The 16,143-nt window shown below is 38.7% G+C and overlaps 1 protein-coding gene across 2 annotated transcripts in view; it reads right to left on the bottom strand.

The window, feature by feature from the left end:
- Positions 1-16,143, bottom strand: part of syn2b (synapsin IIb) — an 86,633-nt gene that overhangs the window by 20,894 nt on the left and 49,596 nt on the right. For both annotated transcript variants that reach the window (XM_056734996.1, XM_056734995.1), the window contains exon 5: positions 16,050-16,139. In XM_056734996.1, coding sequence (XP_056590974.1) covers positions 16,050-16,139 — 90 coding nt within the window. The remainder of the gene's footprint in view (positions 1-16,049; positions 16,140-16,143) is intronic.

The raw sequence follows: 16,143 nt of genomic DNA, 5'->3' as shown, positions 1-16,143 counted from the left end.
AGTTTTCTCTTTTTGGGAACATCTTCAAAGTTTACGTTAACGATGGGTTACTTAACGTAAACATGGGTTATTTGATAACAGAGCGAGGTGTTTCACTATGGGAAACGCATGAGACCACATCTGTCACTGACAGTCAGCCTATATCAGTCAGGTCGACCTGTGCCTATTTCATTATAGAGTGATTCCTTAAAGGGTAGGGAAGTGCTGGTGAAACACCTCACTCTCTTATCAAAGAACCCGGGTTTACATTAAATAACCCATCATTCTCTTTCTAACTTCGCTTGGTGTTTCACATTGAGAGATATAGCCCACTCCCGGAATGCACCCATATCCCTGCTATTCCTCAAAGCCTTGCTCGGACACGTCCAGCGTATAGATCCACACGAAATTGTGTTGCATGGCCCAACTCGCCGCTGAGCAAATGGAGGTGATAGGCCACTGAAGACTCTACGCTAGGGTTCCGGCCAACCCAAGCTCCCCCATCCCCTGAATCTCCAACATGGAATGCCCTTTGTTGGGGAGCTTGCTCTTAAAGGGACATTACCTTCATGCAAGGCGGCTTGGCAGGCAAGAGTTGTATTTCTGCCGGCTCGGCAGGCGGACACCTTTTCCCTTCACAAAAGTGAAGTGAAAGTGAAAGTGAAAAATTTGTCAGTTATGGTGACCCATATCCGAGATATACCTCTGCTTTTAACCCATCCAGAGAGTAGTGAACACACGCACAGCAAGTGGTGAACACACATACACCCAGAGCAGTGGGCAGCTATCGCTGCAGCTTCCGGGGAGCAAGTAGGGGTTAGGTGCCTTGCTCAAGGGCACCTCAATCGTTACCCGCCTGACCTGAGGATTGAACCGGCAGCCTTCTGGTCACGAGTCCAACCCTCTAACCATTAGGCCACGACTGCCCCGTGCCTCTCTGTCCATTCGGCATCTTTGGTTGCAGGCCAAGAAGGCCTAGTATAGCTGAGGCTCATTTGCAGACCTCATACAGGTTTCTGTTTATCTGCAAGCCCTACTAGTTCTTTTACAGCAGTTGGGACTGTTGGGCGGGGAAGAAGGAATTTTATTTCTTCCCTTTCGTTGTCTATACCAAAATCGAGGAGGTCAGAGTTAGCATCGCCCTCTGCGTCCTCATCCCCCGGATCAGCTTCCTCCTGCTAGAGCAGACCAGAGCGGACCACCTGCTCGTTGTCGCTTGGGAGATGGTCATTTGCTGTCGATTAAGTGGCATTTCCAGACAGGCATGGGTTCTGCTTGTTGGCCACTCCCACTCTCAATCTTCTTTCCAGAATTTTCACCAGGATTGGCGCACAGTGAGTGCATGTTTGCTGGTCCACTTGCGACGCTTGAGCGTGTTTCGGGCCCATACACATGGGATGAGGGTCCCTACTCGAGATGGTAGCTTCGGTGGCAGGTTCCTATGACGGTCCACCTGTTATCAGCCAACACGGGCGTGCTGAGACAGCTTGTTGCAGTCCTCCACGGGAAGAAAGCGCGAATGACATGGTAGATATCTAGAGATAGACGTAGTGTCAAAGGAGCTACCGCAGTCGGTTACTCCCAAAGTGATAACCATAGTGAAACACCGAGCGAAGTTAGAAAAAGAACCTTAAATTGAAATCACCATTACAATTTTTTAAGTTTTTTCTATGCCTATAATTATATATAATTATGTTGTAGTTGTAATTGACTAAGTAACAAATGATTTTTATAGGCTAAAAAAAGATAAGAATTTTTTTTATTCCGTAGTTAGGCTATATCACAGTTTTGCGCTACCTTTCAATGGTGTCCCACATTGTCCCACACAAACGGACTACCTGTCCCACATTTGGTTTGTTGGTTGGTGATCACCCTATTCAGGGCCAAACAGAAGACCTCAAAATGACTGTAAATGATTTAAAATAAGACAAAAAAAATAAGAATTTCTGTGATGCAAGCTTTGTTGTTTGAAACACAAAAGTCAGAATATGACTGAAAAACTATTTCTATAACATAGGCTAGTCAAACACCTCACACCCATGTCAATGTCAAACCGTACATCAGCTCAAACTCATGTCAAACTGTCCTCTCCACAGGTCTCTATGTGTTTTGGCAGTCCTTGTTGTCCCCAATCTGAGAAAGAATGTATGTGGAATGACTCTCCTCAGTCTCTGGAGTATGCCTGTCTGGAGGACAGTGACATCTGTAGCTGGTACAGGGTAGGTCCAAAAGCTGATGTAGAAGTGGAGCATTTTCTCATTCTAAAAGAAGATATTTGGTTGATGCTGAGACTCACTGTTCTTTATAAGTGCTTATTCAGCTTGAGTCCATTTTTAACTTTTAAAGAGGAAATAACCCATTCTTTCCCTAAATGACTTTTAAGTTTCCATAACCAAATTATACATCTTTGTATGCAACAAATAAACATGTTTGTCTTTTACTTTTATTGGGAAATGTAAGCATGCATAAAACAGGATATTTTTCTGTATCTTTGACTTTAATAAAAAGGCATATGGTGTAACATGTCTAAAAGCACCATGCTGTATGAAAAATGCCTCTCATAACTCTTAATCGAAAAAAACTCACCACAATGTTTAATATGCTGTGAAATTCTAAAATTTGTGGTTATGCAACGAACGGCCGTGTGACTGGGTTGAAAAACACTCCAGTGACTCCATATGCTGGGTTAGCTACAGTATGTTTTGATGCTGGTTTCTACAGTGTAATGTAACAAGAATTGAATTATGGCAGCTGAAAAGGCCATTCTTTATGTTCTTTTTTAAGAATTTTCGGAAAATATGTCTTCTAACATTTTCAATTGTTGCATATACACATTTGTAAATTGCTTCACTTGGACCAGTTGTGCGAACTGTCTCTTTAATTCTCGAGGCACTTTGATGTCATCCGACTATCGGATCTTGCGGCGCTGCATCAAGTCGAACAAGCTAAGACCAGCTAAAACCAGCACATGACCAGCTAAGACCAGCACATGACAAGCTAAGCCCACCACATGACCAGTTAAGGACAAGCTAAGGACCAGCACATGACCAGCACATGACCAGCTAAGGACCAGAAAATGACTAGCTAAGACCAGCACATGACCAGCTAAGACCAGCACATGACCAGCTAAGACCAGAACGTGACCAGCTAAGACCAGCACATGACCAGCTAAGACCAGAACATGACCAGCTTTAACCAGCACAAACCAGCAACAAGACATAGCATATGCTGTTTTTTCAACAGGGTGTACAGATAATGAGAGACATTTTACCTCATTTAAAAGTTCAAGTATCTAGCCAAAAATGTACTTAAGTGAAAGTAAAAAAGTACTACATTAAATTGTACTTAAGTATCAAAACGGTAAAATCAACAGCAAGAATGAAACGATTCTTGTTCAGGCATTTATTCTTCCAATATTAAGTGAATAAACATTGACTGTAAGACAAAGAATAAAACATTTCATCTTGTAGGAATCCTTACTAACGCAACTAAAGGAAAATAACTCAATAGACACGTCAACCCTGCTCCTAGGGACCCACTGTCCAGCCAAGGGTACATTCCACTTCACTTCAGAAGCGCCCTAGCAAACCTCCCTTTGCACCTCCCCGCAAGGAATCCACACCACCATTTTAAAGTGCATTATGAAGTGAATGCGGGAAGTTTATATGGACAGATCCTCGATCTCACGATTTTGACTGAGGGAGCGAGTCTACTTCATATTTACACTTCAAGCAGCTTTATAAGACATAGTCAACTTGACTGTGACGTCACCGCAGAATGCTTGACTGTAGCGTATGGTATATTAATTTTATTTTTGAATAAATGCATAATAGTGTAAATTATATTAATTATGTTGAGAATAAATTGAATATTACTTGTAGTATGTTTACAGACAAAGTTTATACTATTGAGGTTTTGATTCTGAAATTTTTCTCCAATAGATAATACAGATTTTTTTCCCCATATTTTCTACAACAACTGATTTGTTTATAAAATGGTTTATAAAACAAATTCATAAGTGAATGTGGGATTATTTAATAATTCAGCTTCAAATTGAATACCAAGTGGTCAAGGGCTTAGTGTGTTCCATTTAAAACTTATTCACAAGTTCAACCAGTAGTGGGCACTCGTGCAATGTTATCAATGATGCACTCACTGAAACAATGTGATTTTCCGGGGTTGGGAGTAAACACACCTCTGTGTTTGGTGGGAGAAAGGCAGCAGCAGCACTCACTGTGTTAGCTATCGGTGGAGTTTGTGTGAAAAAGAAGACACTTTTGGAAGTTTGGCCAAATTCTTTTTTCTCTCTAATTTTTTTGGTACCGCTGGGTTTCTGTATATGTTTTTCTTTATATACTTATTCTGCCGCTGGCAATTTTTCTCTCGCTCTTCTTAGTTCTAACCATCTCTGCCTCCCCTCCGGTCTGCCCTAATTTTCTGTAACTCTGGCCACTGAGCTGCTGACGTAGGTCAATAACTAATGAATTGTTCCACTGATCCATGATGCTTATTGCTTTGACTTGACTGCTGAAACTAAGGTCAGACTATAAAATGACAACAAGATTTCTTTCTGTTGATTTCAGCAATGCACTGGCAAAGGGAGTTCATAGACCTGAAATCATTGACTGAGAGTAGATCTGAGTGTAACCTGCATTGCTGTGATAAGCAATTTGATTATTTTTCTTTATTTGGCCAAGTGGGAGCATGTACAAATTGAACAGGAGCGGTGGGAGAAATGAGCTGTATGGAACACCACATGTCATGTATGTCCACCAGATTTATGGATGCCGATGTTCACATAGTAACCTTCCCTTTAAGGTATTGTAACATGGTGAGACGGATGAATATGAACGGAGACACAACAGGTACAATCCAAGGTGATTAATAAGGGGAACAGGGGAACAGGGGAACAGGGGAACAGGGGAACAGGGGAACAGGGGAACAGGGGAACAGGGGAACAGGGGAACAGGGGAACAGGGGAACAGGGGAACAGGGGAACAGGGGAACAGGGGAACAGGGGAACAGGGGAACAGGGGAACAGGGGAACAGGGGAACAGGGGCGACACAACCAGGTTTACAATACAATAACCTACAACGAACAAAGGACCAGGGCTTAAATACAAGGGGAAACACTCAGGGAAAACGGAATCAAGTGCGGACTAATTAACAATAACGAGGGACAGGTGGAAACAATGAACAAGGCAAAACACATGGGGAACACAGCCGGGGAACAGGCTGGAGTGTTACAGGTATGACCTGTACCATTAAAGGACCAACTCAGAAAAACCTTCCCAGTTTTCCAGCCTATGTAAGAGTATGGTGTGACCTACTGTGTCAAAGAATGCATGGAGATCTAGTAATACTCAACTGATATCGTGCCTGAATCAGAAATTAATCGAACATCATTTGATGCTGACGGAAACAAGACTGATAATTGTCCAGGTTGCCATTTGAGTTTAAGAAGTTGGTCATCTGATTGAAGACAACCTTTCAATGATCTTGCCTATAAAAGAAAGATTTGAAATTGTCCTGTAGTTAGACAGTTAGGGATGGTCTAGATAGTTCTTTTTATAGTAGAGGCTTGACAGCTGCAGTTTTTATGGACTCTGTAGTTCCTGAGAGCAGAGAGTTTTTTTTACTATTTTAAGAAGAATTGCTTCTAAACAGTTAAACACTCTTTTGAAAAAGGATGTAGGGGTGGTGTCAAGGCTGCATGTTGAGGCTATAAGATGCTGTTTTATCCAAGGTTTTGTTATCAATTGTCTGAAATTCAGATAAAGTTGTTACTTTATGAGGTTGTTGTAATGAAGTCAGACTGACCTGAGTGCCAGATGGGGATTTGCTGATTTCCATTCTGATATTATTGATCTTATCAAGGAAAAGTTGCAAACTCATTGCATTTGCCATCAGACAGCCTTTCCATGGTTACTTTGAACTTGTAAGGCTGTTTTGGAACAGTGCACACTGTAAAAAGCGCTATGTAAATAAAATTTAATTGAACTTGACTTCGGTGATTTGTTATTCCCTCTACAGTAGCAAAAAGAGTGCAGGTGTTGTTTATGTTGCAGGTAAATAATGTGTGAGAAAAATGTCTGTCTAGCTTTGCCTAATTCGATATTGAAGGTATGCAGGCTGTCTTTATAGATGTAATAGTGAACTTCAAGATGTGTTTTTACCACATATGTTCAGCTTTTCTGCATGTTCTTTTCATGCTTTGTACTGCTGGTGTGTTTCTCCAGGGTGCTTTATGTTTGCAGATAATCGTCTTGACCTTTATTGGAGCAATGGGATCAATAGCATTTTTTACTTTTGCATTAAAGCTATCGAGGAGAACATCAATAGAGTCTGCAGATATACTTGGTGACCAAAACATAGCATCCATAAATAGCTCACTGGTGTTCTCATTTATGAACCTCCATTTTGCAGAGACAAGTCTATCTTCACTGGCAGGAAAGAAATGTTTAGATCTTTGCTAATAATCAGATCCAGAGTGTGTCCACGATTGTGTGTGTGACCGTGCACATGCTGAATCACATCATAAGTGTGGAAAACAGTTAAGAGTTCACTTGTCGTGTTGCTTTATGTCTTGTCTACATGAATATTAAAATCTCCGGTAATAAAAAAACATTCAAATTCTTTGATGAAACTTGTGGACTCACTACAATAGAGTGGGAGAGCTTTGTTCCAGCAAACACTACCCAGTAAACAAGCTTGTGCTGGCACTTTACGGACCCATTTAGGGCTAGCCTAAGTGTCCCAAGCAGGGCCTCTGAAAATTTGCTCACTGGTAAATCGTTGGCCTCTTAGCGCTGGTCCTGCACAGGCTGCCCTCACTTAGCCCCCACTCTTGATTTGTTGAAATGTTGATCACTTTTGCACCACAAAATCACCTTTATTGTGATTAGTGTTTGCTTTAGTTGAGCTCTTGAATCTTGAATTTTAACATTAAGTTTTTTTGGTGTGTGAAAATGCATTGGTTATGGCGAAATATGATAAGATTTAATGTGATAAGAGCTTATTGCAATGCTAGTCAAATACTTTTGATTGTGTTGTGGTATTACTGTGGGTGATGTTGTGTGGCACTGCACTGTGAGATTACAGCAGTTTTATATCTGTTGTATTATTAGAAATTCAATCAATCTATTTAAAAATGCTTCACTGTTAAATCAATTATAAATGAAGAATCAGTGTACAATGGTGACAATCAACAAATGAAAGCTTCATCCTGCAATGCATGTTGTGTAACATCAAATTACAAAACTCCCAGTTGCAGTTGATTAATTTATCTGAATTAATTTTATGATTGCCACCATTGTTGAGGTCTGTATCATGAGTGTTGATGTCTAAATGTATAACTAAGATTTTCTGATTACTTTGTCGCAGCTTTAACAAACCTCACAATTTTCACCAGTCGCATAAAGCTAAACCTTCACTTTATTTGAAGCAGATTGTTTATTTGATCACAGCCAGCACCCAGCCACAATTTTACGGGAGTCAAATATATCTTTAATTAGACTTAATCAATGTAGAAGTGTTTTTATTTTACTCCATTACAAGCACAGAAAGACAATGAACTTAACCAGAGTCAAGAGCTCAATTAAAGCAAACACTGATCACATTAATGATGGATTGTTGAAACAAAAAAATATATATATTCATAGCAGGTGCATAAGTGATCAACATTTCAACAAATCAACAAGGGGGTCGAGGTGAGGGCTGCCTGTGTAGGGCCACCGCTAAGGGACCAACCTTTTGCCAGCAAATTCTAGGCTCTGTGCTGACAGCCTGATGGGGGCCTGTAGAGTGCCTGTGCAAGCTTGCTTGGAGGGTAGTTCCTCCATTTTTCTCTGAGAAGCTCAGAAGAGGTGATGTTGGAGGGAGGGAGAAAGAGAGGAACTAGGAGTCTGGTGTTTCTGAAGGCTGAAGTATGTTATCTTGACTGTCCCGGTTGTTATTCACATAAACATCCTTGGGTGTTGAGTCTTCGTCACAGTCCAACTGATGTAAGGTCACTTGGTAGGGTACAGCTTGAGTGGTGACCGTGAGCAGTGGTTGTTGTGGCTGAGGGGTGTTATCCAAGTGTCCATCCGACTGCTGATGTGAACTCCTGTGGTCACTGAGGGCAGGTGTATGTGTGTCATTCAGGAGTGCACCGGCACACTCTACTAATGGTTGATGGATGGAGAAGAAAATATCGTCCTTTAGCACTCTTGCACCAAGTTTGTTTGGGTGGAGGCACATCTGTTGTAAAATGTTGTCTTTGACTCCAGAAGAGATCGAAGTTCAGTCCTCTCATATGCAGGTTTTCTGCAGCCATGTATTCAGACTGAGTAGCCGAGAGAACATATTTGTTCCTCGAGCTTGGAGAGGTCCACTGATGAATGACTGAACTTTCAGCTTTCCAAATGTTTCAAAGAGTTCATTAAAATCCCTTTTAAGGAGTTCTGACTGCTCCTTTCGAAAATCATTTATCCCCACATGTATGACAATCAGATTTACAGACTCATGTTGTGTCAGGATGTTGGAGAGTTCAATTGTTTACATAGGCCATCATTGCTTGAGGAAAACAGTATGTAAGTGTTGCCCTGCTACTAATGTTTCTGATAATAGAGTCCCGACTATGTGTATAGATCTGCTGCTTTCTGAGCGGAGCGCCATAGCCTGTTTAACACAGAGCGTCTGCAGTGTCCACTTCTGTGTCCACATTTAACTTTTTTAGAAAGCTGCAAATTGTACTTAACAAATAAATGATAACGTTTGCATAACTAGAGTAAGTTGTATGGATAGTTCACCAATGACAAACATTCTTCAAAATATCTTCTTTAGTGTTCTGCAGAAGAAAGAAATACATACAGGTTTAAACTGTCAAGACGGTGAGTAAATGATGACAGAATTTAAGTTTTTGTGTGATTGATCCCTCACGCATCAATTCATGTTAGAAAAGCTACACTGTAATAAAAACTGTGAAAAAAATATTTGTTTTGCCAGATGGAACCACATAAATATACCGTTAGATATTTTTTCCGGTAAAATACTGGATATAAGGATATATAGTACTTTGTTTTACCCATTTTTCTTGTAAATTTGCTTTATTTTTCTTTATTTTTCCAGTTTTGGACCTTATTTCAAACAAAACTTTATAAAATAAAACCTATTTGAAAAATAAACTGTAATATAACAATTCCCCCTGTTTTTATTTTAATTTTGCGCTCTTTTCTGTAAAAAAAAATTTTTGGAGCGTTCTTGAAAAAAATACTAAAACAATTTGTAAACAAAGGCAGAACTTTTCTTTTATGTGGAAAATCTGTAAATATAACAGAAAAATTCTGTAAAATGACACTTTTTTTTACAGTGAAGTTCAATTTGAGGTGAAATAAAGTAACAGACTATTCTCACTGAGGGCACTGTGGTAGAAATTCACTCCACACACCTGACATAAAATACTGTGTCCCACACACCCATACCAGTGTCCCAGACAAACATGATTCTAACTTTCCTGGTATATTCCCATATAATTTATGTTAATATAGTTAAACAAAGAATGAAAAAATCACTAACCGTAATATATTACACATTGTTTTATACTTCACAACACATGGCAATGTACATAAATGTATTCTAGTATTTTATCTTTTAATAATCAGGACTTATTCATCAACACACAAGAATGTGGGAGGAGTTTATTTGTAGGAGGGGCAGATCCCTGCCTAAGACATTTTAACTATAAAATGCATCTCATTCCATCGAGAAAAGTAGAAATTCTAACACAGCCTGTAAATCAGACCTAATCCTTAGAAAGTATCATTTGACTTCTGCTGTACATGATGGGCGTCCAACTGATGGGTGTTGTGCTGATCTTCTTGTCTGTAGGGCTGAATATACAGACAGCAGAGAGCTGCAAGTGTATCCAACAACACCCTCAACATCAATTCTCCAATTCTAAAATAGGTAAGTCAAATTTAATACCTTATCCAAGATAATTTTGTATTAAAGTTTGTAAACAGCAGAACATATTTAGCTGAAGGAAACGCCTTGTTTCAGTTGATTTGTCATTTATATATAAAACCATGAGCAATTTTTTATAATTTTAATTGTAACGTTTTATATATGGCTTTTTATAAATGTATTTAATTTCCAATCAGGCAAGTGTAAAAGTATTATTTATAGTGTGTGCTAGAAATGTTTATGATTCAGAAACAAACAACAATGTCACAGTTGAATGTTGTTAGGGGACAATAATAATGAAATATTTTATACTAACAATAAATTAGTGAGTGTGACTATACAACTCCACAGAGTTGTATAGTCATGTTCAAGATGTTTATACAAAACAGCATTTCTAACATTTATGCCACTTTATTTTCCATCAGTGATTTTAGCTGACGTAACTGGAAGAGGCTTCCTGTTAAGAATCAACACAACTTGGTTCGGTACAAAATCAAAATAATCAAGGTGAGCTAATCTACTTGCACTTCAAGTATCAACATTTCTCAAATGAATCAGAATCAATTCAATTTAATGCAAAATAGTGTTAGTCTTTCATCTACAGAATATTTATCTTGAAAAAGAAAAAAGAAAGAGTGTCTCAAATTTCATGTTTGCAGAATATTCGAAATAAAATACTACAAACACAAAATATAATGGAAATTCCTTTTTCAGGTGTTGAAGGGTTCTATCAACGCACACAAAACTCAATACGTCTTCACAGATTCATCATCTTGTGGCATCAAACTGGCTCATGGGCGATACGTGCTTTCAGGTAAACCTCTGCTTCTCAAATTGAATCTAAACTTACAATAAAAAAACTGCCGATTCTTATTTCATTATTTTTATAAAAAAATGTAATCGTGGTACTTATGAGGCAAAGCATATGATTATAAATAATTGCCCCACACTGTTTGTTGTAGAGTCGCGAATGCGGCTTAAAATCCACTGGCCTATTAAGGAGAGACATACTGGTACAAATAATGTTCATCAGGTGGTTGAAGAAACTTGTTGGCGGTCACATTTGAATTATCTAAGCAATCAGGCAATAAATAGTGACATTCGAATGTGCTAGCCACACCCTAGCAACAACTTATAGGACCCTAGCAACCACTTTATAGATTTCCATTGAAAAGCATGAGGGAATATCACTGGACCAAGCAAGAAGTCTTTACATATCACCCTGGTAACTGTCTAGCCATTCCCTAGTAACCATTTAGAGCACCATAGCAACATGTATGAATTATCTCTGCTCTGTCCTAGCCGCACCATAGTCTATCAACAAATTAGAGCACCTTAGCAACTATAAACACACAATAAGATATGGCTCTTTTATTTGGTTGACAAACTATTTTGTACGTATCACAATGGTAACCTTTTAGTTTTAACACGCCCTAGCAACTATTTACAGCACCCTAGCAACCAAACAGCAATGTGAAGAAGCCATATCCCAAGTCCACAACATCTTGAGCACTTTTGAAACTGCACAGTGCCGACTAGTTTAAAATCGCAGTGTTCATTATAAATGATTTATCTATGTGGGTCATTCTTTTTAATTCATGTGCCTGAAAAATATTAAATCAAAATCTGAAAATGCACTTCTGCCCTCCAGTTGCTATTCTTCTCTGACATCATTGGCAAGACATCATCTGTACCTGTCAGTCTGCTGCAAGTTCTATTTCAAAATGAAACGACTGCTTTTTTAGATCCACATTTGCATTGGAAAACACAATCCAAGTCCTCTAATTTTTTTATTTGATGTCCCATTTACTCCATCCATCCATCCATTTTCTACCGCTTATCCGAACTACTTCGGGTCACGGGGAGCCTGCGCCTATCTCAGGAGTCTTCGGGCATCAAGGCAGGATACACCCTGGATGGAGTGCCAACCCATCGCAGGGCACACACACTCACTCATTCACTCACGCACTCACACCCTACGGACAATTTTTCCAGAGATGCCAATCAACCTACCATGCATGTCTTTGGACCAGGGGAGGAAACCGGAGTACCCGGAGGAAACCCCCGAGGCACGGGGAGAACATGCAAACTCCACACACACACAAGTCGGAGTCCCATTTACTCGCTGTGCATAATTTATTTTGTCAAAAGTTGTCAAATGCTGAATTTGTCAAACAGATTTATGATATCAAACATTACAACGAATTTCCCATTTCCACTTTCTTTTTCTTTTCTTAGTAAACCAGTTTAAAAATGGGATCGAGGCGACTAAGTGTGGTATTGTCAAGCAATGGGAACATCTCTCCTTAACAGAAAGAGAAAACTACTCACAAACGTATAAACTGGGCGGTAACTGCACGGTAATGATATACAGCATACAAAACTTTGCAAATTTTACTTTGATATTCACAATTTACTACCAAATGTCATAGTTTCAAGAATCCGCTTTCAGTCTCTAAACTGTACTTTTCACCTATTGGAGCAACATGAGGATGAATAAAACATAACTGTATATATATAGTCTTGGCAAACTATTCCTTAAACAACACAAAACTCATGTCATTGTCAAACTGTATGTCACCTCAAACTCATGTCAAACTGTCCTCTCCACAGATCTCTACCTGTTCTGACAGTCCATGTTGTCCCCAATCTGAGAATGAATGTAAGTGGGATGCCAATTCTCCTGACGCTCTGGAGTACGTCTGTCTGAGGGACAGTGACAACTACTGTAGCTGGTACTGGCCAGCTTCAAGAGTTGAAGAAGATGAAGCGTGCCTGGAATAAAAGACCAGCAGTTTCTTCTTAAAGATATTTGGTTGATGCTGAGAATCGTTGTTCTTTCGAATACTAATTCAGATTCTGAGTCAATTTTTTAATCAATATAACACTGCTGTTTTAACTCTGAGAGAGTAAAGATCTCATCGTTACCCCTCTGACTGTTTCCATCTGCAAATTAAACACCTTTGTACGCAAAAATAAACGTGTTTCTATTTGATAGCAGGGGCGATTCTAGGTTTTCAATATTAGGGGTCTAAGCCTCCAAGGAGGATATATATAAATAGAGACAGAGAGAGACACACTCTAAGCACCAAATATTGTATATATTACTCAAATAAATAGTTAAGAAATAATATGCAGAAAAGCATAAAGACAAGTTATTGTAATTCAAATGAATATCACATTAATCGGTCAATCTGCAACATATATATTTTAAAGTGACAACAACAGCCACAAATCCATAAAATAAATGTCACAATCATTATTTAGTAAGAATAACTTGATATGCTCCTGCCATTCATTCTGATTAGCACAAGCACTGTCACTCCTCTGCATGACTGCATGTTCGTCTATTACCATATGTTCAATTAATAATAAAAATACTGAAGCGTCTGAAAAACAACAAGTAGATTCTAGGTACACTTTTATTTTTCTCGGAACTCAGAACATTGAATAACACTGCCGCACCAGGGTGAACTACAGTAACTCTTATCTGCCCTTCATCTTTCCGGGAATGTTAAAACTACCGTCAACTCTCTATAACTTGGGTGCAGAAAAATCAAACAGCACATCCTCATGAATGACACATTTCTGTGCGCTACAACATCATCATGATCGTTTTCGTCATTGTATGCCGTCATTGGTGTGAAGTGCTTTCATATTGCTGGAGGTAACGTAAACAACTAGTTAACGTGGGGTGAACGCACACAAAACTTTCCAAACAGTGGATGGGAAAGGTCTTGTATCCCTCCCGCAACATATTAAGCTGCATTTATAACAAAGAATGGCAAAAAAAGCGGATGTCATTTTAATGCAAACACCTTGTAACGTTACTCTGCTAGTGATGTTCACTCCAATGTGCTGCTGTGTGAACTGAAGAATAGGCTAAATAAAGCAGCCTAACGTCGTTTTCATAATGAGAGTTTTAAAGGGGACTATAATGCGATATTCTTGTACAGAATACATTATTACTCACAACATTTTAGGGCGGCTAAGGTAGAACTAAACATTGGTTTACAAAAATGTATAACAGCTATAAGGACATTGTTAGTTATTGTTTGGAAGATTGCTTCACCAAAGAATGTATAGTGCCCTCCACTAAAACTGCTACCGTTGGTAAATATGATTAAAGAAGGCTGTGAAAAAAATGTCTTTGGTGTTTAACCTTTAGTTCTTTTGTGCAATTTATTAAGAAAAATCTTTTTGAAAAGCTCTTATTGAAAACAAACAGTTGTAAAAACAACACAGTTTTATAATATATATATATATACATATATATACTTCGTTAAATATAATGTATGTGTGCCACATTTATTCGCACACCAAATGAGTTCATATGTGCAAAATATTTTGTACAGAACATATTTGAATTATAATACCATTGATAATTTGTATTTTCTAGTACACCTGGGTGATCTGGAACAGTAAATTGTTCAACTATGACTGACTTGTATTAATTGCAGAGGTTGTCTGTGATCTTAAACCCGTTTGAATCTCTGTGATTTGGAGGGCTCATATATAATTTTTCAAGGTATCATCCACCGTTTGCGAATAATGGAGGCTGCTTTGAAGTGTTTTTCGTATTATTTCGGAGTCTCCCATTTGTTTATTTAACATGGAAACTCTCGTTACATTTGAGACCAACGATCGCGCTGATCTTTTGTCCAGTTCTGGATCACGGGTCTCAAATGCAGACAGGTACTGTCATATATCATTAAACGCAATACAACTATAGGCTATACTAACTATACGCAAAGCCTTGCCATCATATCCGGGAAATACGTCTGTAAATTTGAGTAAAATCATGCCGTGCAAATGCGTCACATGAAATACTGATGTGGGGAGGTCATTTATAAATCACAGGAGGTCTTCAGATAATAATAATGCCATGCGAAAACTGTGAATGTTGCTAATGTGTGACCTAACGTTACGTCTTGATCCAAATTCACAGAAGGCTCTAATTACGCAAACTGCTATCCAATCAAAGCAGTGGGCGTTTACTAATAAAGTGTCTTCAATGCGGCACGCCCATTAAAACCGAGCGTTTGCAGAGCTGGCCTCAAAACATGGGTAGAAAATAGCCTATAACTTATTGATTTTGATGTTTTTGGATTTATCAGACCATTAACACAAGCTCAACCATGGACAAAACTATTATTTTAACTACCAAATTTACAAATGCTTTCACACTGTTTGTCAGTACATTTAACATAATTTTTCTAAACCTTACTTATAGGCTAGTGTCAAGTGAACAGCTGAACACAAATGTATCACCGGTAGGCCTATTTTATTCCATTGCTGATGAGAAAAAGCAAATATATAAACCAGAGCTGTTGTCTATATTTAAAAAAGTTGCAAAGTAGGCCTAAGGGACAGGACATCAACCTGAGATGAATCTTTAGTGAGGGATCCCTTTCCTAATGTTAAATACATTTTCATCTTTATAGGGTGACCATATGAGCCATTTCTCCCAGACGTCCTTGCCAGGATTTGGGTGCGTCTTCTGGGAGTCACATTTATCAACCGCATACGTCATCGAGGTTCTCACATTTCAGTAAAGAAAAAGCATTATTAAAATAACATTTAACATCGCTTAAGACGTATGATCATTGTAGTTCATTGTCTTTATAAAATAAAACCTGAAATAATTAACCTCGATGACGTATGCGGTCGACAAATGCGACTCCTGTAAGACACATCCCAATCCTGGCAAGGACGCATCCAGGAGAAATGGCTCGTATGGTCACCCTACATCTATACATTTTTAAGTGTAAAGAAACATTTACATTTTATTAGATATTAGTGAATGTGATATCACAGTGTAAAGACAACATATTGTGTTCAAACTTACAAATATTGTTGGTGGTTATATTACCCTGAAGAGACATTTCAATATGTTTTTGTACTGTAATACAAAACTTTCACTTTGAGTGCGAAAAAAAGGAACTAATTACTAGATATATACATATATAAACCATTTTGAAAATGTTGCATGTAGCAAAAAAAGGAAGATAAACACTTAACCTTCTGGAGGCCCCTGGGGGTCCCCGCACCCTAGTTTGAAAACCCCTTTCATAAACCACAGGCATGTCTTGTATATTCACTTCTCTGATTTGAGCTGAACTTACCATGTCCCTGTAGTTTGAGTAGAATGTCTGATCAATAAGAGGGAATTTATCTGGTCCCAGCCTCATATAAGTGTTGATCAGTTGAGAAAACTAG

This window comes from Triplophysa dalaica, chromosome 21, assembly GCF_015846415.1.
Source record: "Triplophysa dalaica isolate WHDGS20190420 chromosome 21, ASM1584641v1, whole genome shotgun sequence".
NCBI classification, from domain to species: Eukaryota; Metazoa; Chordata; class Actinopteri; order Cypriniformes; family Nemacheilidae; genus Triplophysa; species Triplophysa dalaica.
This window is presented reverse-complemented; position numbering and strand designations above follow the sequence as displayed.